This window comes from Myzus persicae, unplaced genomic scaffold (assembly GCF_001856785.1).
Source record: "Myzus persicae strain clone G006 unplaced genomic scaffold, MPER_G0061.0, whole genome shotgun sequence".
Taxonomy (NCBI): domain Eukaryota; kingdom Metazoa; phylum Arthropoda; class Insecta; order Hemiptera; family Aphididae; genus Myzus; species Myzus persicae.
Genome location: NW_019102577.1, coordinates 214,416 through 239,938, shown reverse-complemented (window position 1 = coordinate 239,938; position 25,523 = coordinate 214,416). Strand labels below are relative to the sequence as shown.

Genomic DNA, 25,523 nt, shown 5'->3' with positions numbered 1-25,523 from the left:
GAGACGTGCTCCTGCAGTTGTGGTGTCCGACATTTTATTTTTTTAATTACCCATCTTCTTTGGAATTTTCGTCGACAAACAAAAATTCTGTCGCCAAAAGTCCGTCCGTCCGCCCGTAATGAAATAAATAATAATATACAATATTACGTAATATTGTGTATAATATTATTTGGCATACCTATAGGCTATAGCTATAATCTATATATTTTTAATAATATAATTATTTAAATCATGAATTTACTGCGCAGTAGACAACGTAGTTAATTATATATTATCAATAGGTATTGGTACATAATTAAGTAACACTTGTTTATGTTCTCGTAAAGTTGGATATAACATTAGGTCTATCCTAGATGGATGAAAATGAACTATAATGGTTCTTGAACTAAACTCCGTGTTACCGGACGTCAAAAATTCATCACGAAAATATATTATATGATATAATATTATGTTTTTATCTGTAAAATATGCAATGAACATTTTTGGAATAAAAATCTAGCGATCGCGAAACATATTTGTATCGAATCAGATTTTAAATATGCACTTTCCTGACAAATATGCAAATGCATAAAGTTCCGAGCCCTGTTCATGATACGTTAAGTATATATAATATGTGTGTATACAATATTTTACATGTACGGCACCCTTCGAGTGGATTATGTACACATATTATAATAACTAGGGTGGCGACGGCGGCGGATTTCTTCGTCCAGAATTCCGACGTACGTGGAATTCCAAGCGTTTTAATTATGCCATCTCGAGTCAGAAAAACGACGAGGGTATAAAAACGATTATTATTAGTATAGCGGCGCTATGTACATGCATATCATTATTATTATTAATATTATATATAATCGGGATGTAATTTAGTAATTATATAACAATATACGAGGATGGCCGAAGCTGAGATTTTGGAATGTCGACAAATTCGAATTTTTACGAGATGTTTTAATAAAATTTCCGTCTCGGGGGAGAGCCCGAGAAACGCGCTATTGTAAAATATATTTTGTTATCGTTGTGTTATCGTAATAATTATATTTTGTTAATAATGCAATATAAGCTATCATGTATATACAAGAGTACATATATATACATTATACACGCATACGCCGAACCTTTTCGGTCTTGTTAGTGCGTACCATCATCGTCGTCTTCATCGTCGTCATCGGGAAACCGTATCATATTTATATATATATATATTATATCACAAAATACTATAGTATAATATTTTGTATACATTGTTCTACAGAAATTCTTGAGCTTTTAAAACTTTATCAGATAATATTTAATAACGACGACGACTGTAGCGATGGTGCCGTGGTGGACGTATGTATAACAAATCATTATTATTTTACATTGGATAAAAACGCGGCAGTTCGACGATCTAGGTGTATAAATGAATAACGTTACATCGGGAAATATTGGTCATGGCAGATCCCACGAACTAGGGAAGGGCTGAAATTCTCAGAACCCAGACACATATACCATACACAAACTGGAATGGCATTGAAATTCTCTATTTTTTTAAAAATAAATTATAATCTAATAATTTGATGCACGCCATATACCTTAGGATGCTCCAGACTTGCCACGTTTGTCGTCTAATGGTATTTCTTTCTTCCTGACATCGCCCAAAACTTAAGCTAGTTTATGTACACTCGTATTGGAAGTTAATAGCTCAAACTTTCAAAGTTAAAAATAATTGGCACAATAAATTTCAGATAGCCTCTGCAGACTTCAAAGTTAATTATTGACGGCCTTCTGTTTCACGTCTCGGTATATAGAATATAGACCTTATAACTCAATTAAAATTGCAATAAACGTGCAATATGTTCGATTAAGTACCTAATAATGTTATTGTTTTCATAAACATTCGTAACATATTATGTATCTCTTACAGTTGCATTGATAGGAAAATAAATCTTGATATATATTTACGTAATAATAATAAACAACAAATAAATATACAGAATGTATGTTACTTCATGGAAGATATTCGTACTTATATCTAAATCCTACTTAAAAAATCCTAAGTAAAATAATATACGTATTATATATTAATCTTCGGATTATAGTGAAACTGTTTTCAAACGTAATTATAAGCTGTTTATAACATTAACCGTATGTCGTTTTGTAAATAAACCCCCTCCTCATCGTAGCTTTTGCGTATAGAATAACACGACTTAGATATGGAGCCGAAGCTGTTCTCTCGTAACATAATATTACTATATATAAAATCGGTCGTGTCACGATAATCGTAAAATTACGTGTGTTATCCGGCTTGACACATTTTTTATCGCTCAATAAATACCGCCTTCGATTTCATTCTCTCTCTCTCTCTCTCTCGATTTTTATCTACACATCACATATTATATTTTCTCCCGGGTGCATATGCGGATATGATTAACGGCTAAATAAACGCGTTCATATATAATATTTTAAAGGTATATTATATTATTATAATATACGCTGTTCTACTTTATGTAGTTTAAAAAACTGGTCGTGAAAAATTCACACATTACACTGCCACAGCGCGTGTACGATTTTTTTTGTCGTTGCACATAATGTAGTATAATGATAATACTTGCATAAAAAAAATTGTGAATTTTTCTCAGAAGTCGTATACGTAACATCATCTGCAGCAGCAAACGGGGGAGGTAAAAAAAATCCGATCTCATTATATATTATATTATACTCGTTTCTAATACGGAACCATTAAAATAAACGTTATATTGCGGTACGCCGTATGTATCGATCGCCCCGACTGAATAATAATAACAACAATAACAATGATAACTCGAACGCACACACACAAGTACAACAAGTATGTATTGTTAACACACACATGATCACGAGTACCGGACGCAGACGGGTCTCATGTATCCATACGGCGAGGAGAAAAAGTAAATATATAAATCAATATCGCCAAAAAAAAAACTTTCTCGGTCGACCGAGATCGACGAGGTTGCCGCCGCGCTCGGTGTGCAACAGTTTCCGACGGGTGCCCTTCCGTCACGTATACGGAATGTAGTCGTATAATATTATTATTATTATTATTATATATATGTATAGGTGTAGTAGGTACTGCCGCCGCTGCAACCGATCGGACGTCGTTTAAGTATAATAATAATAATATAATACCTATACGTCGACCGATTTGGGCTTGGTATAAACGGGACCGGATCTGTGCAACCCGCACTAATAACAATAATTATTATAGTCGATGATACGCATACGACGACGACGACAACAACGACGACGACGCACATACAAAACAGTGTGCGGATTTTTTTTTTGACTACACATATTTTATGCGCGAGGCAACTTTGCCGAGTATATATATCTAGGTTACGCGGACGTATCGAGTGCGTATTCCTTAACGAGAGAATATGTATATAGATATAGGTACCTATATAAAGTATATACGCACACGGTGTGCGTTTATCGAAAACCTCTCCCATATCTGGTTACGAGACCCGTAATTATAACCGGCCGAAAAATCGAAATAAATAAATAAAAAACCGTTCATTTCGATGTCTAAAGCTGGCATTATAACGTATAATATTATTTACCGCGTGACGATTAATCAAATTCGAACGATCGTCGGCGATACTGTCTCTTGTCTCTATCTCTCCTTCTCCATCTGTTAAATCGTCGATCATAACGCGCATTTTACGGCCACATAAACGCGATAAATTATTTTTATTTTGTTTCTTCATCGTGTTCTATATCATACTGCCGAGCATTGCAGTTTGTGACGTAAACGACGGTATATGTAGGTATATGATATTATATATAAAAGAGAAAACTTCGCGATTATGGTACGATATTAACTGTCCGATTTTAATTATTATTATTAATAATAATATTATTGCTGTATTTATTGAACGATAAAAAACAGTTCGGTTCACAGCAGATATACAGGTGGTATAAATATAGTGCCGCCAAGATGTTTTTACTCTCGCGAACTCGTAAAGTGACATAATGACGGATGCAGCCGCGCGTAATATCGTAATAAACACTCTTCTAGATCGAAAATAACTCTAGAAACTCGTATGCAACGCGGTTGATAGTATGCGATCGAGTGTGTCGGGTAGTAATTTATACGTCATAATATACGCATATTTCAATAAATTGTTCACGCTAGTCGTATGGGCCGACGACGATGATTTGACCACACACGACACATCACACATAAATACATACACACTACATCGTCACAAAATAGCGACGTCTGATATAAATACTGGAAACTGTTTTTTCTTTTTTATAATGTAAGTAACAGATATGTAAACGGAATTTTCGGGAGCGTTAATAATTTGAAAGTATTGGGAATCATTCAGACATTCCAAAAATTCCTGGTCTAAACGGAACATCCTGATTTTAAAATATACCTACGATTTTTCATTTATTACATAGGTATATTGAATATACATATACTATTCACGGTCTTATTATTAAATAATATACTGTACCTATTTTTGTATGGTATAACAGCAAAATATTTTTTATTGGAATTACGATTAAATTTAGGTAGATGACGAATATTATATTTCTCCGACAAACGTGAACCCTTATTTATTGTAACATAATACAATAATGTTATATGATGTGAGGTCTCACAAAGCTTTTAGATTTCCTTGAACGACAAAATATGTGATATTATATATAATATATAATAATATAGTAACGTGATTTTTATCATTGATCCATAGGGTAACATGCACCCTTCTTTCCCGTACGAGAGTGGCCGTTCCCGAGGAGGCGAGTACGGTTCCGGCGTCGGTGGAGTTCGCGGCCGAGGCGACGTACTCGTCCAGTCACACCCGGGCCTGGAGGACTCGCTGGTCCTGCATAACGCCCTGTCCAGCGTGGTGGAAGAAGCTCAGGTGAGTCATCGCGTTCCGATCTATTAATTATTGTTTTTACCGTGATTTATCACCTCTATATTTGTACAATCATAATTATAATATAACGCGTACCTGTAGTGTATTATTCTGATATTACGAGAGAGGGTTGCAGCAGCTCTGCTCCGCGGGTGTTCGGAGACACGCCTTATATCGACGGGGAGAGGGTTGAACCGGTCGTCGTCGGTTGATTATCGGTTGCTTTTAACAAGTATATAACACATTATAACCAGCAAGCCCCGTCGTCGGAGAGTAAAAATATTCTGCTTGTTTTCGGTATTGCGCGAATCGTGTATAGGTATACTACAGTTCATCGCGATCCTTACGACGTACACCTCTAAATATTTATTTATCCAATCGCGGTATAGGTTAGGTACAACGCGTGAGTTGTTTATACATGATAGGAGAAAACTATCGGTATAGTGTATAGTTACAGTCGAGTCGCGATAACTTGCGATGATGAAGGGATATATAAATATCGGTTTGAAATAAATAACTCGAATTTACCAAAATTATGATTAAAAAAAAAATGAAAAAGACTTAGCTGTAAATAATACAGTATTATCATAAGAACAAATATTTGGCTATCAATATTTGAAGTTTTGGCTGTTTATTAATTAAAGCTTCTAATTTGTTTGCTGCAGTAATATGCTTCGAATATAAAAGTATCCCACCATTCCCACGTCGTCGAGATTCAACAAATAGGTAGTCTAACAGTTTAAAATGATGACATTGCTTGGTTTTCCGTAATATTATTAGAAGATTATTTTTTGGGACTTTTAATTTTTATAGTTTTTTAATTTAATTAGAATCACTACTATTTGATAAATTATTGATACCGGTGATATCAATAAGTACAACACTACCATTGAATACGCATCGGTTATATTGATGCATATAGGTACGTTTGAAATGTAGTCAATGGTCATTCCTCTCACACTGAAATACCCTGCAGATATTATATAACATAGGTACGTACTTCTATCTAACTATTTATCACAACTTTATCTTCGAGTTAACGAGACTAATAGTACTCGTCGAGCGTTGAGAGGATTTCAAGTTAAAAAAGAAATTCGAGTATTATATCCAAGATTTTCGAGCTATCGAGTTTTGAGTATCTACATCGCGACTAGATTTTATCTAAATAATATGATGTAGATACCTACCTATAACCTGTACACCGTGTGTTAAGGACGATACCGTGCCCTGCGAATGATTGATGAGATTATTCGGATCGCGCGCGTTGATCCGACGATGATCCGACTATTTTTAATTACACAAACAAAAGCACCGCCGACGATCATTGCAGCATTACTGCGCTGCCATATATACGCGAGCGCAGGAATTTTCCTCAGCGAATGATACGACCGCCGGTGCAGCAGACCGTCCGTTGTACACTCCGAAATATTATTTTCTTTAATTGGGTGAACCGGGTATAGGCATAGTAGTAACATTTATTTAAATAAATTCTCATGGTATTTGAATGAAAAACCCGCGTGGTTACAAATCAATGTCTCTCAAACATTATTTCATAATATAATATGGTACCTACATAGCATTTGTCCGATATTAAGTTATTCCGAATAGGAGTTTTAAACCCGTAAATTCACTTAGAAATGCCCCCCTAAATATTATATAAACCTTCCATCGTTATAGTAGTATTCCGATCAAAGAATAATTACGCCACTCTAGTTCTATATTATTTATATTCTTATGCAGCCTGATGGCTTAGCTACGAGACAAATTGTCTGCGCGCCAATAACGCATACGCCATACGCGCCGAGTTGTTTGTATAATTATTTTAATTGAATGCGCATTCTATATAGTATTATACGATAGAAAAGACGGTGTTAATAAGTTTCACTACAGCGTTTGTTCCAGAAAAAAACTTTTTATCTAATTAATATTTTATTAAATACGAATTCAGATTTTTAAATTAATAATATGGAGAGCCAAAATCATTAAAGTTCAAGGTTATTTTACGTTTCATAATAAAAAATTGAAAAATTAGTGTTTTTTATCGTTGAAAATTTGAGATGGCCACAATGTTCATTTACTTAAAAATATAAAAAGCCGGATAATATTAAATTCATTTAATATGTCCGCCGAGTATTCAAATAGTTAGGTTACCTATACCTGCATTACGTTTTAAAGTTTGAATCTAAGATATTACCTATAAATACGACGGTAATACTATGGGTATAATGACTGAAAATAATGCCAATAAAATAAGCAATCGATAATAATTAATGCTGCCACTGCCGTCCGATCACAAGTGGAAAAGTATTAGTAGCTATACGCGGCTGTTTTTTGTAGCTCTGTTCGGCATTTAAATGAACACGTACATGCATACGATATCAATTATTGTTATTGGCACATAAGCAAGCCGCGGTATACGTATATATACATTTTGATAGGTTTTACCGATTCGGACACTCCTCCTGTATAGGAGAACCGCCGCCGTTATAAGCGCATTATTTTAATATATATACTGTCTCGTGTATGTATATTTTATATACATACCTAGATTCTTGTACACATACTGAATATAATATATATTATGATATGATAGACGGTAGACATGACGAGTGTAGTGGTAGCATATAATATTATATTAAACCTATGTGTGTGTGTGTGTGTGTGTGTATGTGTGTGTTGCGGCGTGTGTCGGCGGACTACAGCTCCCGAGATACGGCCGCGTTTTAATTTTTTTTTAATCGGGTGCGCCCATAACTCGTTACGTCCCCAAAACAATATTTAAAAAAAAAATAGGTAATATATTATTATGTATATATCGTAAGCGCGCATACACATGATAAAATATAATAAATCTGAAACGCGGGTTTTCGTTTTTTAAGTGGCCTTTCGCGTTCGATTTATCTGCGGCCGAGGTTAATAGTAATTATTATTATCGAAAATATAATAATATTATACTCAGGAACCCCCGTGTAATAAAAATATTACATTATACGTGTACGCACTCGGCCACGTTACTACTATGTACGCGTTCGGACGAAGATGATTCCTTATACGTGGTATTATATACACGATAATATTATTATCATGTGCTTGGTGGTGGCGAAGTCGACGACGGCAACGACGACGTATAATAATAATTGTAATAATCTCGTGCTCGCGCGCTTTGTAAAATAATAATGATACCAGTGCAATCGTCGTTATAATAATAAAAATATTAGGTTTTATCATTTTATATAGTACGACCGCAATCAAGCAGTAGCCCGTTCTCCATAATATCACGATAGATATACTGTTGGTATGCGTAATATACGTAACCGTGTAATTATATTATACTTATAATATAATATATTATTGTGCCTAATAATACTGCGTTTGCCGTATTACGACTGATTATTTATTTTTTTGTTAATTTTTTTTCCCCAACAGGAACACAACGTGGATGACAGCAGTTCGTTTATGAACGACTTGCCGCTACTAAAACGTAAGTATCTTCGTACATTTAATTTACCTAATATTAAAATACATTACTTATATGTTTGCTTGGAAAAAAAATAATTGTATGTAAACGCTTGACGTCGATATTATTATTTTAATACATGGATGTTCGAATAGCAGACGCGCGAATAATTGGCCTTATACTGGTTACCGGTTACCGGTTACCGGTTCGACGCGTGTGTGTGTCCAAAACTCCGAACAGTTTTATATATTACGTAGGGGCGTGCGCCTTACGACGGTCCTCATCTCAGCCTGCATTCACGTATTTTCTTTGTGATATTTAATTATGTTTTCGATTTCAATTATCTATCGTCGTAGTGTAAATCGTAAACGTAATGATTAATTTCTCGACGGAACGCGAATTACGCGCACGCACCCACCGTATACGCGGTATGCTGCAGTAGTTTGGCGTTTTCGTGGAAACGCGTCGTCCCCCTATGTATAGGTACCGACGGGCGACGGCGACAGCGATCGGTCTCGTTGATTGGCCAGCCGGCGGGGCCAATAAAACGGAAAAGTTCGACGTCCCGCTGACGACCAAACGTCGAGGGTCCTTTCGCCCCCGGGGCTCGGGTTCCCAGGTGCTTTATCCCGGCCTGCAATCTTTCCCCCCTTCTCAATTTTCAAGCCTAATAAACCCATTTGAATAATTATTTCATTAAGCATCAGTGCGTGTGTCGCGTGTAATCGTATTTTTATAATACATATACATACATTTATTTAATTTTATCACCCGTGATTTTCTCGTTCCGGTCCGACGGTTAGGTACTTTTATAATAAATATTATTTTACTCGACGATCTCCACAGACCTTGTATCGCCACGACTTTCGTACCTCACCCTCCACACGGCACGTCCTATGTATATAATATGTGCGTATAATTCAATACGCCGGCGCAGCATCATATATACGCGTCGGTTAAAAAAATAATAATTTCTGTAAAATAAAAAATATTACGATGAAAATTTGTTTGCTAAATGGAAAAAGGGGTTGCGCGCCGAACGTGATTTCGTGCTCGTTATTACGTTTATGTGTCGATTTTTTCACCCCTCTAATGAGGAGAGACCGCCGCCGTCTGGTTTTCACGGCAATGACTTTACGGGTGAAGGAGGGGGGCGCACATCTTTCCCCGTGTACTCACTCGCTATACACTTCACACACATATACACATTTAATAATATATGTATACTTTCTGACGCACCGAGGCCGCAAAATTCCGAATAATCACGTTTGCCGAAAATTCGAAATATTATGAAATATTATTTAATACGGTATAAACTGCCGCAGCCGTAATGACGAGATGAAAAATACGAGTATAGTTGCAAAACAGATTTTGGAGACGGTCGTCATTATATTATTATTATTATTATTATTATATACGTTTACGTGTTGTATTGTATTATTGTCGTTTTATTCAATAACGCGTGTAGGTATATACACTATACGCACATCGTGATTATATTATAATATATCCTTCTGTGTGATTATCGCATATGCCGCCAATCGCCATGCCCATGCCACATATTTAATAATAATTATTATTAATATAATGTAACGATCGCGCTACACTGTATAATATGCATATAATACCGCGACCTATGTATATATTATGTGCGTGTAATTTTCGAATATGAATAATATTGTAAATAACGAAAACGGTGTTTCGGTTTGCGCCTAGGTATATTTGTTTTTTTTCTTTCGGTTTCCGCTTCCCACCGTGCGTTTCACACCTCTATTGTACTGCAATAGCTGTATATTATGTGACATTTGACGAGGTGGTAAGTAGGTACGCCCGGCGCTCATGTTAGGTACCTATATAATATTAAACAGCTCATACGCATATGCAAGGTAGTGTTATTTTTTTTTTATTTTTTTATATTTTCTGGGGGCGTCCACCGGGAACGGCCCAGAAAAACACGGCACCCCCTCGACGAGCCGCGCGTATACACGGCTAATTTGGGGTGTGCCGCGTATGACTTGACGGGGGGGCGTGCGCGGACATCTGTTGTATTCGTGTTAGCGAATTTTTTTTTTATTTCAAGTTCCATTGTCGATGTTGTGAAAAAGCACACACACGCTGCACAATCATTTCGCACCCTCCCGCCCGAACCTGAGACGTTATAATATTATTATTGTATCCGAAGGCGGGTTTTCGTTCGAGAGGACGTATACCCATATTATATTGTTGTATATATATATAAATCACGTTTGTTCGATATATTTGCAGTGTATTACCGTTACCTCCGGCTAAAAAATGTTGACCAAATGTTCGTCAGACACTATAACGTCTATATTATAATCTATACATTAAATTATAAGTATACTCTTATACAATTTGGAATTTGTTTGACAATAGTCTGAACATTTTTGAGTACTCGTTCAACGTCGCCTCCAATACACTAATTTTCTATATATTGTAGTAATATACTTTTGAAGTTGAAACTATTTATTATATAATAACATTCAAGGGACCAAAAAATAATAGACCACAATGATAATATACTATGTAAACGTAAAAAACCAAATTAATTGAAAAATAATATGTAACGGAATGACGTGTACTTCAAAGATATTTAAATTCAATTAAGTTAAGTACTAATGTACAACGATGATTTAATACGATAAAGCAAAATAAATCTTATATATGTTTAAAATAACATAGATACTTATATTATTGTACTTACTTTGTAACATTGTTTAACCTTAATAACTCAAAATTATGAAAAAATATATTTAAATATAAATTTGTTAGTCATATAGATGGTTATCATATTTAATTCAAGTTTATAAAACGTTAAACAATGTACATTTTGTCTATATTTTGAATATTATTGCATCTTCATTTTACTCTTAATATCTATACTCTAATAATTGAGCAAAGATACAGGGTTCAGTTTCGATCATATCTATATATCTTCCCCAATTCATCCATAAAATTGTATGAATGAGACTTATCATAAAGAATAAGATGTTAGATAAAAAAATATGTTATAATAATATTATTACTGGCATTATAATGAAGTCATTACAATCGATAAAAATGAAACTTTAGAAATATAATATGTATCAATTGTTTCATAGAATCGAAAAACTCAACAATTACGCTTAAATGGTGATATTTTATAGGTTTATTATTGTAATTGTATTTATGTTATATTTCGTTATTCTGCTTCTACTACTAAGAAGGCATCTTAAAGACCATTATGGTATATCGCTGTAGCAACAGTGTCCCTCCACTTCTCCCTGTCCATTGACACTTCCTCTGCGTTCTCCACCTCAATCATTCTGGGGTCTATCATCCTTGATTCTATCAATGCGACGTCGTATGGGTCATTTCATTTTTATTCTCATAAAATTAAGTCACTTCTTCTTGTGAAAAAAAAGGTCTTTCATTTATACCATTCATTTTTCTTTAAAACTGAAGGAAATTGTAATTATAATATTGTTTTATTGTTTTAATAACTATTGTCATTTTTTATTCTATAGGTATGTCCACTACCCCTTCGGACGTATTTTGCAGCGTACCTGGACGTCTATCGTTGCTCAGCTCTACATCAAAGTACAAAGTAACTGTCGGCGAAGTCCAACGCAGGTTGTCGCCTCCAGAATGTCTGAACGCCTCTCTATTGGGCGGCGTGCTCAGAAGGTAAATATTATATTATTTTCTATTTAAAAATAATATCCAGAGTTTTCATCGTATTATTATTTTAATAATTCCGACGTACACGCGCCTGTGAATAAAACGTGACCAAACAATCTGAGCAAACTACTGCAAACGTATGTGTGTGTGCGAGTTTTGGACAAAAAGTGAAAACAACCACAAATTGACTACACGATTGGTGTGTAGCCAAAACACGCAAGGTCTCAGCGGCAAAAAGTTACTTCTGTGGAACCATCGCGACGCGTGATTTCAAACTAATTTTATGTAACCGTTAAAAACGACCGTGAGAGATAATCAATTACAATAATAAACATGGTGAAAAATAAAAAAATAAGTACGCTGAAAATTAAATTATATTAAACTTTATGAGCGCAGTGACCCCTTGTTGGACGAAGGGATACTATTCGTCGCGTCTTCAAGTATCTATATATTATTACCTATGTATAATATATCATTATGCAGCTTATGTGTATATAATAATTAATACTGAGTACCCATAGGACATAATTTTAACAAGTGCAAATCGCTAATACTCAGTGCGGCCGCGACTCGCGAGTAGGTTGTTTCTCCCATATTTAATGTCCGTTTTATTTTTATTATTATATAAATATAATATAAACGAGGTATCTACCTATTTTTTTTTATTTTTATTATTATTAAACGCAATAAATTCTTTAGGATCATCGTTTAATTTACTGTCGGCTTTAAAAAAAGAAGAAAATTCCAAACGATCAGCCAGTGATGGTAGAAACGAGGAGCTTTCTATATACATAATAATATTATATAGGTACACTCCGTATACGCGGGCGTGAGCTGCAACGCATCGCACGACGGCCAGTGAACACCTGTTGTTGTGTTCGTATAGTATGTATAGTTATAAGCACTTAAAAACACGCGCGATCGGGTACACCCTAAAAAAGTTACTTAACGCGTTTTTATGTCCAGTAAAATACATACGCGTTTCATCAATCGTAAAGTCCTTTATTTCAGCGTTTTTACGACGTTCGTCGTCGTTGAGGGTTTTAATCATTTTACGCCTATACGCGACATGACACTTATTATATTATACATTATAATATACACGGATAACATATACCTAATAATAATACTATTTTATATATTATTATAGATACAATAATTTTGTAGTCTCTACGTGTATTAGAATACACGCCATCGTTGTCCTTTAATTGCCATGATGCTTGTCGACGCGTGTAATAAAAACGATAGTAATATAATATTCGTACTTATATTGTAAACTTCAGTGGGGGGATAGTTGCGTACACTCTTAAAATATACGTTAGGTGACATCCAATAATATGATCCAACTTTTACAATAACTTTCACACGGCATATATCTATTTTAGATTCTAAACTTGTGTATAGGCGGACATGGGATTTTTCCCGAGACTTTTATTATGTGCGATTTTCGTAAGTTATTATCATAACGTTCTTTTATAAAATCACAATTTTTGCTTATTTTTACATACGGCGCTAGAAGTTTTGCTATCAGCTTATTTATGCTTCAAATACATCGTTAGGCTGAAGGTCAGACTTATTTCTCGTGTCTGAGGGGAGGTAAATTTTCTTGATATCCAATTCTAAACCACCTGCAGATTTCAATACGAAATTCAGCTATACTGGAAGGGCTGCAGCGGGATTCGTGTAATCGTGCGTATTACATATACATATGGTCTGTTTGACGACGTTGTCACGGTATCGAAAATCGGGAGTGTAGTCGCCGCACAGATGCCTAAAATTTCGTCGATCCATCGATGGTACATGGGAAACGGTATTTAGTATAAACTATAAATCATTATAATATATTACGTATATAATAGTCAGTTAAACAAAATGCGATCTGTCGTAATGGCAGACGACGAATACAAGTGTTTTAGGTGTATCGTATAACATATTCGCTATATATATATATATAAAGGATATAATGTTATATAACAAGTTTTTATTTTTATTTTTGTCGACCCAATGCGGCTTGGCACCTCCACCCGGTGCAGTCATAAATATTCAACTACTTATCTAGGTACATGAATGAAACTCGCAGAATCAGAAATTCGACTATTTTCGTTCATATCGGTACTCGTGTCGGTTTAAATAAATCGCGCAGGTCTCAAAATGTTTTCGAAAATGAAGACATTGTTTTCTGAGATTATTCTGTATTATTGTTGTAATTGCTGTTGCTGTTGAAGCGCGCATTCTCTCGGTTTTAAATTAGGAGCCTATACCTAGTAGATACCTATACATACTATCATAGCTATTATACCAAGGTATCTCTTTAACGGAATACGAGTGATCTATTGATCAATGGTATCGTGGTTATAACGTATAATATAACAGTTCTCGTCACTCACGGTATATTATATGTCTATATAAGAACCGCGGTGGGTGATGTCTGCAAGTCTAAACACTAATTCCTCAATTTGCATATTATTTACTTAAGACGATGATATAATTTATAAATACGGAAATATAGCATTAAAACAACACTTGTTTTCGGAATGTTTTCAGAGCAAAATCCAAAAACGGTGGACGGCTATTGCGCGAAAAACTTGAAAAAATTGGCCTAAACCTGCCGGCCGGACGAAGAAAGGCCGCAAACGTAACGCTGCTCACGTCACTCGTCGAAGGTATGTTACCCAATTTATAAATAGTATTACATTAAACATTATTTTTCTATACACGACTTACACATCATGCAATACATGAGATCGATATACGTACCGAACAAGTCTAATATTTTCGAGCCGCATCCGTGCGTAAACAGTATATGCTAAGTGTTATCACGTCTATAAATCTAAAACCTGAGTAAAGATATAAAACTTTGCTTTGAACACGAAGTGACGACGGAAAACGGCCGTCGATCTACGAAATGAAACTTTTCGACGGAAATCGGAACACTCCATTTTATCTTACCCATTTATGAAATTATTTTTAAATGTTTCAAAAACTTATACCTATCTTTTGTCGTCGATGTCTATCGTTGGAGCGACGTTATAATATTGGACTTATCCGATGACCCACATCGATATAACCGTCACGCAAACCTTCGATAGGATTGCGGCGGCGGCTACGACTTTATATAAAATACGTTTGTCGTGTTGAGGACGTCTTCCCGCGTGCGATAAATCTCTTGGTACCGTATATCGTGTGTGACGTCATGCGGCCGCTGTCACTCTGAAATGTCGTCCTAGGCTAGGACGGAAATTTATATATAATTATGTGTTGGTATTGGTTATACACATATTATATATATAAACATTATAAGCTATAGGTACAAGTATTTGCAGCAAAGTGACAATTAATATGAGGGCGAATTCTGAGATTTTTTCAGCTATCATCAAATATGTATACTTTTATATAAGAGTTGTATTTATCTCGTGGAGTAGCCGTAGGTAGGCACTATTTGATAGTTTAGTTTTCGCTTCGTATTCAAATTGTTGAAAATAAAAAGGAATGCCACTTAGAGAAATGCGTTACAAAAATAACATTAAGGGACTTTGATTTTTTTGATGTATTAGTTTATATTGCATTCGGTTCGAGAGGGAGGTACATAAGCATGTAGATCACAATATGCGAAGTTTAAAATGTTTAAGATACCAAAAATGACATGGGTGAAGAGTGCTTTATAGTGTTTGTTCTCATTAAAATTTATCTTAACTTTAAAAGTATCCAACTAAAAGTAGGTACTATTTTAATACTTCATGAAAATAAGTTTCACTTTTCCATCTAGCCAACTAAGATTTTTGAGAAACTCAAAAACTAATACTTTATTTTATTTTTTTAAGTAAACTAATAACTACCGTGCTGACTACAACCTATAACCATGGCTCTCTAATTTATACAATCTTTGTGATTGACAGTTACACAAAAATATTAATTAGAATTATAATTAACTCAATACTTATAAAATGTTTCAATAATGGGGACAAACGCTGCAACTATACACCTTGTAAATACCGATTTCCGATTTTTATATAGTCGCAATATCCGGATATTTTTCAAGAATTCCTAACGTCGACGCACATACCTAAAAATATTATACGCGAATGTACCGACCACAAGACGTGTGCGCAAAACGAAAAAACGGGCCAAAAACGTGCTTCATTTGTGCATGCGAAATTAACGTTTGCGGTCGTCGTCGGCGTCGAGCTGCGCACAATATTATAGTCATATTATAAAAATATATTATGTGTTGTGAAGCCCAGCTGCGGACAACGTTGTTCGTTTCGATTGTATGTCACGCCCACCGCCTGAACTTTTCCCGCATCCGGAATTTCGCAGTCCGGAAACACAGTTATATACTGCAGTGTACTATACAACTGATAATCAAAAAGAAAAACCTATACCGCTATATGTAGTGAAAAAATATAACATTATAAGATCCTCATCATATTGGAACGCGATGCAAAGTGTTTCGCCCGACCGCTAAGTGTATAATGTATGCGAATACCTATAATATGTTTTGCACTTTACAGACATACCTATATTATAAGTATTATTATAGTATAGGTAGTAGGTACTATAGTACATGTAAGTGCTTTTACTTCAGGTGGCCGAAATTCTTTCAGTTTGTAGACACGCGCGTATTACACGTATCTGCGTTTAGTTAGACCTAAAAGAATTATAAATTATAATTAAAATTCGAGAAGGATAATTTATAATCTTTTCGGGAAGCTAAAGCCTTCATGTACATTCCTTGCCGTAGTATTATTAAGGCGGTGATATCGTTTATGACGAGGCGTCATATCTGTGACCCTTAAAATAAGAGTCTTTTAGAGATTTTCGCCTAGGATCTGCGTCATGAGTGTTCCGCGTGAAAAACATATTTCGTTTCATTAATATTTTCTATCCCTATTTCAATTCGTCTTGATATTTCTTTGTCGAATTTTTGTGCAATTCAAAAACTGCTTACTACTCGACCCGCGGCCGTACCCTTGAGACGAATTCGTTTCTTATCGAAACTATCGCACCCGCGAGCTGAACAATCGCGGGATGACAGACCGCGGCCGGCTATCACGCACAACATCGCGTCGCCGATTGACTCGTTGCCGTCGACGCATTCTTCAGAGTGGCAGTGTGTGTGTGCTTATATTATAATTTATAATGTGTCACCCTTTATATATACCACGTTATATTATTATCATACTTTGCGTAAACATACAAAACCACCGCGGCGGCGGCCCCGAACGCGGGCACATAGCTCTGTTCGGACAATCGGACACTATTTGCAGCTATCGGACACACACTGTCGGCGGAGGTGTTACCTAGAGGCGAAGGCGAGATATTATAACGCGGTTTTGCATCACGTCGCATATATATATATATGTACTTGTGCGAGTGTGTGTGCATAAGTATATTCAACGCAGTCCGACGACGACATCAGGTGCCCCAGTCGGAGTCGGCGAATAAGAAACGGTTTTGCAGCGGTTGATTTATGGCCCGGACGGTCGGCAACAATGGTCTCTTCTTGACTCGGCGCAACGGTCGAGGTGTAAAAGGATAAAATATATTATATTATGTGCGCGAGTGCGCGCACGCGAATAGAAGAATAAAAATTATAATAATAAAATAGAAAAAAGGCGGCACCGGTATGTAGATATACCTATAAGTATGTGCTTGTTGAGAGAGAAGGAGAGAGAGAGTGCGGGAGAGACTTGGCGGTAGATGAAATAGATTTAACTGATCGCAATCACTGCCCGGTAATATACATGTATAATAACAATATACTCACATATAGTATCAGCTCATTTATAGGTATGTATATATATTTAAATTATACACGACGTATCAAAAAAATAAAAAAAATTAGTTCAAAAGAAAAGTTTGCTCATGATATCACATTATACACGATTCTTGCGTATTGTGTTAGTAATTCGCTTAGGCATATTAAACATTATTATGTATTATGATATTTTTATGTCCAACTTCCCAGAGGTGAAATTATCCCCCATATTACCTATAATATAACATCTTTAAAATAATTAATAAATCCATAATACAGTATGATAATGCAGTTTTCGTCGACTTTCGCTTAAAAAACACCAAATTACACAATATTTGGACGGTTGTTTTCAAAATTCGATTTTAAATCGTCGCGAGAGTATTCAATCTCGGAAAAACTCTTGAGTAGGTCATGAATTAAAAATCTTTTTATACATATAAGACTGGATTAAGTATATGATGTAGGTGCTCCTTTCGGTATAAAAACGACACATATTATAATACGACGTAATTTTCTATACACATAGATATCGATGGACCATTGGTCACACATTCGTGCTCTGATAAACAGCCGGATCCAGCGAATCGTTCGCAGATAGTTTACTTCTGCGGTAGCGGATTGCATGATAATATAATAATGTTAGGACGGCCCTCCGATCGATTAAGCGTGAAATTCTAATCGGTCAAAACATAAAATCGTGGTAGTATAATAATTACTATAATCACGGTTAGCACCATTATAAAGACTCGTTTCGAGTGTATTTATACACATAATGATATCATAGATACTTATGTATGCACATTGCACACACATACACATAATTGACGACACGCCTCGCGCACACATTGTGTACACCTGAGCGTACACAAATTATAATAATACATAATGCCTGAGTAGTAGCAGCAGTAGTTAATGAGAGTTTTTAAAAAACATTCGGAAGTGGACGTTTTGTCGCGGACAAAATAATTATGCGCTGCTACTGCAGCTGCTCAATAAATCGCACGCCACTGCCGTGACGAACGCGTGACTCTCTCGTGCCGGGCGATTCGTATGTGAACAAGATCGCATATAAAGATACGCGTTAAGAGAGGAAAAGAGAGATAGAGTGATAGATGGAGAATTTTGGAAACGACACGCTGTTAGAAAATAATAGGTTGCGTACAACTTGGTTTGTCTAGCGAGAGGAAGACACAGAGAAGTTTAACACAAAGATATCAATATTTTTAGAAAAATATTCCACACACAAAATATAACATGCACAAGTATTGGCTATATCTTTTAAAGAAAAAAAAATTATTCCCCCAAAACTTTTGCCGAATCCGAGCAATTCGGTGGACATATATAATATATATATTGCATCCTTGTTTTCACAGAGTACAAAATTTCGGATTTTCGGAAACGTCGGATTTTCGGTTCGCGTTTTTTTTAATATATATTCGCGCTCGTTAAAGTGTCGATATTGCTCGTATGCCTAAGCTTATAATAATCCATACAACGATGGATAATATTATGTTTAATCGTATATACGACGATGATCGACGGCCACAGACGTCTATCGGTTTCCCGTTACGACAATAATCGTCGTCTCGAGCTCTGGGCAACACCGGCTCAGGGAATTATTATTAACCTACTTTTTGTCGCCACCGTCCTGACCTCGCGGCGGCTGTTATTATATTATTTCGTTATAATAATATTATATTGTACGTAATCACCCCGCGTACATATCATTATTATTGTTATTATTGTTGTTGTTGTGTTGTTGTTGTTATATTAGACGTATATTATATTATTATACATACTGCTGCCGATAATAAACCTATATCATATTATAATATACGTCGTCTTAAGCCTCGGTGGGAGTATGGGCTGCCGCCGTTCGCGAGATGCATCGAAATTAGAATACATTATTTTCGGGTCGTTATCCGTAGGTATGGAGGCTGCTAGCGCGCCGCACATTATATTATTATTATTTTAGAACAATAGGAAACCGCACACGGCTGAATAGAAAGCCGCGAGAATATTATATATATATATATATACGCGTGTCTTTTATTTTTATTATTCACTCACACACACATACACACGAGTTCGATATATTTTTACGCGCCGTACACCTTGGGCTCTTATACACATTATATAATATTATCACAGCCGAGAATCCGATTTGTGTATAGGTATATAAATATTACCTATGATATACATAGTGTTATATATAAATATATAATATATGATAATATAATATAAAAGATCTATATACTCACGTGTGCGTGTGTAGCAGCGATCATTGCGCAAGAACTGACTACCATTGTTTTGACCAATGGCGGGAAATTCGTCACGGATAACGCGCTTTCCGAACGCCCCCCAGTGGCCCTCCCGTTTCTATACCAAATTTTAATATTATTACTATCATTATCGTCACCATCATCATCGTCATATCGAGAGTAGATATATTACGCAGTAGAGAGTTGCACGCTTTCGTGGTTCGTATGTAAGAATTATATTATTAATTTATATGTTGTGGCCGATGTGCGAACGTAATTGAAAAACACAGTCGCTTAAATGACAATATACTCGTATTATGGTAGCAGTGATTTTGGTCGGATTAAAATGAGCGCAGATTGGGAGGCAACTTCCCTGGGACACAAGTTTTTTGAAAAGCTCGTACGTGTTTTAATTTATACCTATCATTTCGTATACATATACACTGAAACGATATATTTTTTTTTCGTATATTTATATACATACTTGGAAAGACTGAAATATTATTTTATTGGCAATAGACAATCATTTATAATATATGTATAATACATGTATGCATACATGTATGCATACATTTAGAAATAATATAATTGTTAAATCAAATTTTTTTAAAGCTTTTATAAATATTTGAAGCGAAATTTAGTTTATTCAGTTTTTATAAGTTTAAATGTATGTATGATATTTATCGTACATAAATTGTAATTTATATTTTAGAGGCGATAAAAATACGCACCTCAAAATGCAAAAGAACTGGAGGCTTTCGTGGGCCCTTCCTATAAAATTGTATATTATTGAAAACTGCTGGTGACTGACGGGTCAAGTATTAACTATACACGTATAGTGTATATAGTAATAATCCAAACGTATACATTTGATAGGAATTATCGTTTTAGGTACACAGTACACGGAGAATACAAACCTTTTGATTTCGATATAATAGATAATTGATACTAGCACATTTCAAATACCCAAAAAAATACATACATCGAAATTCGAAATCGACGATACAAGAAAAAACCACGATACTTCAAAGTTTAAGTCTGTATAATAACGTATAGCCATCACATTTAATGCTCGTTCGTCGACTGCTATGCGAACTTATACGTTTATACCTCCTCACGTGCCTGTATAGGTATGGGTACCTAAATTAATAATATATTTTTTCGTTTCTCGGCATCAGTTTCTTTTCGGCGGAAGCCGCGCCTTTTGTGTCGGTGACGCGCGTGCGTGTGAAAACGTACCGCTCACACACGCGGACAATAATATAATATATAAGTCGCGTCGCCGACGCTAAAAACCGGAATTTCCGGACACGGATACGCGAAGCTTACCCGCGGATACCAATTTATATATGTATGCGTACTTACGCACGCACACACGTGAGTTGAATGGGTATATGCAATATATATATATACGCGTTATCAATGAGCTCGTGCACACACGCCCACGACTGGTGTACACACACATATTATAATGTTATGGGCTCGATGCCCGGTTTTTAGGGTCACCTGCCACAATTTGACCTCCCGCAGGACCGTCGACGACTGTTGATGCAGTGCGCCTGTAACTACCAATATATTACATATATATATATATATACAGTGGTGTATAAAATAGCAGCGATAGTCTCCTTCGTGTAACTTTCGCCTCGAGGGCCCCTATGTTATATATATATATATATGAGTCGAATTTCACTCGGTTCGCTTTTTCGGTTTTTCGTTTTTTTTTTTTTATTATTATTATTTACGTTTCATAGTCGTTTTATTTTACGTCTCTTTTTGCCGTACACGTTATTTACCATAAAATTATTGATAGAATCAGTTATCACATCTACTAAATGTAAAAACAAAAAATACGAGATAACCCCTCAAATAGGTGTTGTACCTTAAATGATAATATTAGAAACAGTTTCGAAAAATATTATACGGTATTTTATTATACACATCAGCCGGTGTGGTGGACTCCAATACATTTCTTTTTTATATTTTAAAAAGTACAATAAATTATACGTAAATTTCATATTGTTCAACAGTTTAAATGGACAACTTAAAACTACGACATCATCATAGACGTTACCCAATTTACTTTACGGACACGGACACATGGCTAAACAAAATAACGAACATGTGAACTTAATTATTCGATATAGATCTGTGCTGGCCCTTAGATCATATATCTGAGATCCGAACCCGGCCCAAGGTGGTGCACTGACAGTATTGGCTGTGATATTGAACGACTTCTCTGCTCTCCGAAACGTCACATGGGTACTGTCTCTTACCCTCGCGTATCTTCCGGCTACATACTTTAAATTGAAATAATTAGTGAAATTTAATTTAAAAGAGCTAAATATTTTTTTCTTTCAATTATATCATTTAATGAGAAGCTCCTAAAAAAAAATTGGGATAAATGCCTACAAAATTGTTGACATGTGAGAGAGTTTTAAATCTTTTAATGCTTTTATTCCCCAGACGAAAACATTACCGTTATCATTTGTATTTCAATCAGTCCTGCCAAATAATAATTGCACCGATTATACAATATGGTCATGACAACGTCCGACTATATTAGTTCATACATATATAACTATTTCGTATTTGCTCTTCGGACTATAACGTGGTTACTATACTGTTCTGTTTATGGTCGATCAAAATTTATTGTCATCTCCAGGTTATCAAGCCACTATGTGTTTTATGTGTAATATATTATATACCTAGCTCCTACGCCAGGCGCATCGGCTCCGAAAATATTTATTATGCGCGGTATGTATCGCACGCGTTTATATAATAATATATTATACAGAGTGTTATTTTTATACGGACGAGTGAGAAATAAACAGTGTTTTCGTTTTGTGCATAAATTACTATACAGGTACGATACGGGTTACGACCCATATTTTTATTTTCTCCGCGCCCAAAACGGAACCGTCAGATCATCGCCGTTTAAACGTGTCGCGAGAGCTCGTTATCTCGACTTTATTAATCGGTTTTTTCTTTCGCCCGTTCGTGTTCGAGGTATGCCTCTATAGTACCTACCTCTCTATTTTAAACGGTTCCTTAAACTGCGCCGCCCGCCGGACGTATAATAATAATATTATATAGTTTCGTTTTAATAGAAAAACGAATTTTGTACTCGGCGCATATAGGTATAGCGTTAAATCGTATTATTACCAACTATAAATATTATACATTTATGTATACGCCTGGTTAGTGGTTAGTATAATATTATATTATAAACGGGAAGTGATAGGATTTGCGTGTTTTTTTTCTGTTCGTTTAACATACAAATTTCACAATCTCGCGAGTTTAAATCTTAATAAAATTTATCGACAAAAAAGCATAATTTAGTGATTTTAATGCATATTTTCAGTTTTTTTTTTTGTAAATATTTGCATGCATAATAGCTTATCAATTTAAGCTCCTTAAACGCCCTGTCCCAAATCCCAATGGCCTAATGTTGAAATGCTATTCAATCATTATAGCATATCTAGTAGGTGAGGTATGTCATGAGAGTTTGATGGTTGCAATTAAATATGACGGTAGGCCAGAAAATGTTTCGTTTTTCAAGTACCTACCTGTGTTACACATTTATTGATAAATATGCATATTGTGTTATATACGTTAAATTGAAATGTCGATTATCCTCACAATCTTACGTGTATAATTTTTGTAATATTACCGAACTATGCCGCTAATCAGACCCGATATAGCGAGAATGATGCCCATTGCCATCGTTTACCTACAATACCATCTTTCTGGTATTTCAGACCATCACGACCGTTGACGACCTAACGGAATGCAAAGACGCGTGGATTTCTTATAATAATATCTTATCTGCAGGCCACGACGATCGGCTCAGCTGTGTTTAAATGATTCGACCACGGATTTCCGTCGCATAGTTCCCGCGGTCGTTTCGGTCGCGGAATTCGGTATCATCGTAACAGCAGCTGCGAACGATACGCCGCCGAGTCGACTACTAATTGTTTCTTATTATTATACTGTACCACGGTGGCGCATAATAATAATATTATATAACAAATATATATATATAGTAAGTGCACGAGGACAGTATAAGACATGCCGGCCTATAACTACTGCACTGCAGCACGATCAGATATATAGGGTAGAAACCGCGATAGACACGCGAAAAACGGTGGCGGCGAAACGCTAACGTTTTGTCATCGTGACCGGACACGGCGTATATTAAGTATAATAATATTATTGCCGCCGCCACAGTTTTCTCATTTACCTCTAGTGCCTGCAGTATACCATATACCTATTCCTATACAGACAGTGTCTATATATACACATGTACAGTGCGCGCTATACCGGTCGTACTGGAATATAATAATATTATTTATAAACATATATATATTATATATACACGCATAAACGTGCCGTGTGTACGTTTTATTCCCGACTTTCTGCGAGCGCGGATTCGTGACTTACCCGGTTTAATATTATGCTGCCGCCGTCGTACGCGCGCGCGGTTAAAAGAAATACACATAATATTATACATATATATATTATGTGTGTGTGTGTGTGTGTGTGTGTGTGTGTGTGTGTGTGTGTGCTTAATAAATATTGCGAGGGCAAAAAAATAGTAGGAAATAATAGTAATCTCTTCTGCACAATAATAATAATTGACGAATAACCCTCTCTCAGCATCGGCTTTCCATTCTCTCTCTGTCTCTTTCTATAGCTATAATAGGTAAAATATATATATATTAGATATTATATTAATATATTATATCTTTCCTCGCGAGCGCACACACACATACACGGACACTCGTTTACACGCACATTATTATACGCATATAATATTATTTATGATAATAATAATTCTCTACACGTCCGCCGCTGCACAAGCGCACGTCAGAAAGTTTGGATTTATTATCGGATTTCGTATCGGCCGCCGCCGTCGTCGTTTACCTGTATTTTCTGCAATCCGCACATATAATATGCTCTCACCTGCAGCGAGGGAGGCGCAAAAATGACTCGAGCACAATAGTATATGTATACAACCCTTGCCTATTAATATATGTATATTGTATATATATATGTGCTCGTATATACTTATACATGGGAAAACCGACGGACGTCTTTATCGTGCGGAAAAGTTAACACGATCGGGCGACCACAAGTGTTAGATAATGATATATAATAACGGATCTCCCAGGTTGCAGTACATCGCCTGCCGTCAAACGCGTTTTCCAGCGACGACGAATCTGGTCAACGCGGTATAATATGGTATATGTACCTATATACTTCTCGATCGAACGCCCTCGATTTGTTTCTGCGTGCTTAATATATTGTACGTATGATACTGCTTACGGTAATATGTATTATGAAAAAGTATTCATAGAGCCCAGATCTATGCGTCTTCTAAAAAAACAGCAATAATACAAAATATCCACTAAAACAAGGCCGTAGCCAGACAAATATTTAGGGGGGGGGGGGTAGAGTATAAACATGTTATATTATATAAT

The 25,523-nt window shown here is 35.7% G+C and overlaps 1 protein-coding gene across 5 annotated transcripts in view; it reads left to right on the top strand.

Moving 5' to 3' along the window:
- The window catches only part of LOC111032597 (transcription factor AP-2-epsilon), a 119,384-nt gene that overhangs the window by 86,561 nt on the left and 7,300 nt on the right, over positions 1-25,523 (top strand). For all 5 annotated transcript variants that reach the window (XM_022312983.1, XM_022312981.1, XM_022312982.1 and 2 more), the window contains 4 exons: positions 4,716-4,889; positions 8,313-8,367; positions 11,868-12,027; positions 14,566-14,684. In XM_022312983.1, the coding sequence (XP_022168675.1) occupies positions 4,716-4,889; positions 8,313-8,367; positions 11,868-12,027; positions 14,566-14,684 (508 nt within the window). The remainder of the gene's footprint in view (positions 1-4,715; positions 4,890-8,312; positions 8,368-11,867; positions 12,028-14,565; positions 14,685-25,523) is intronic.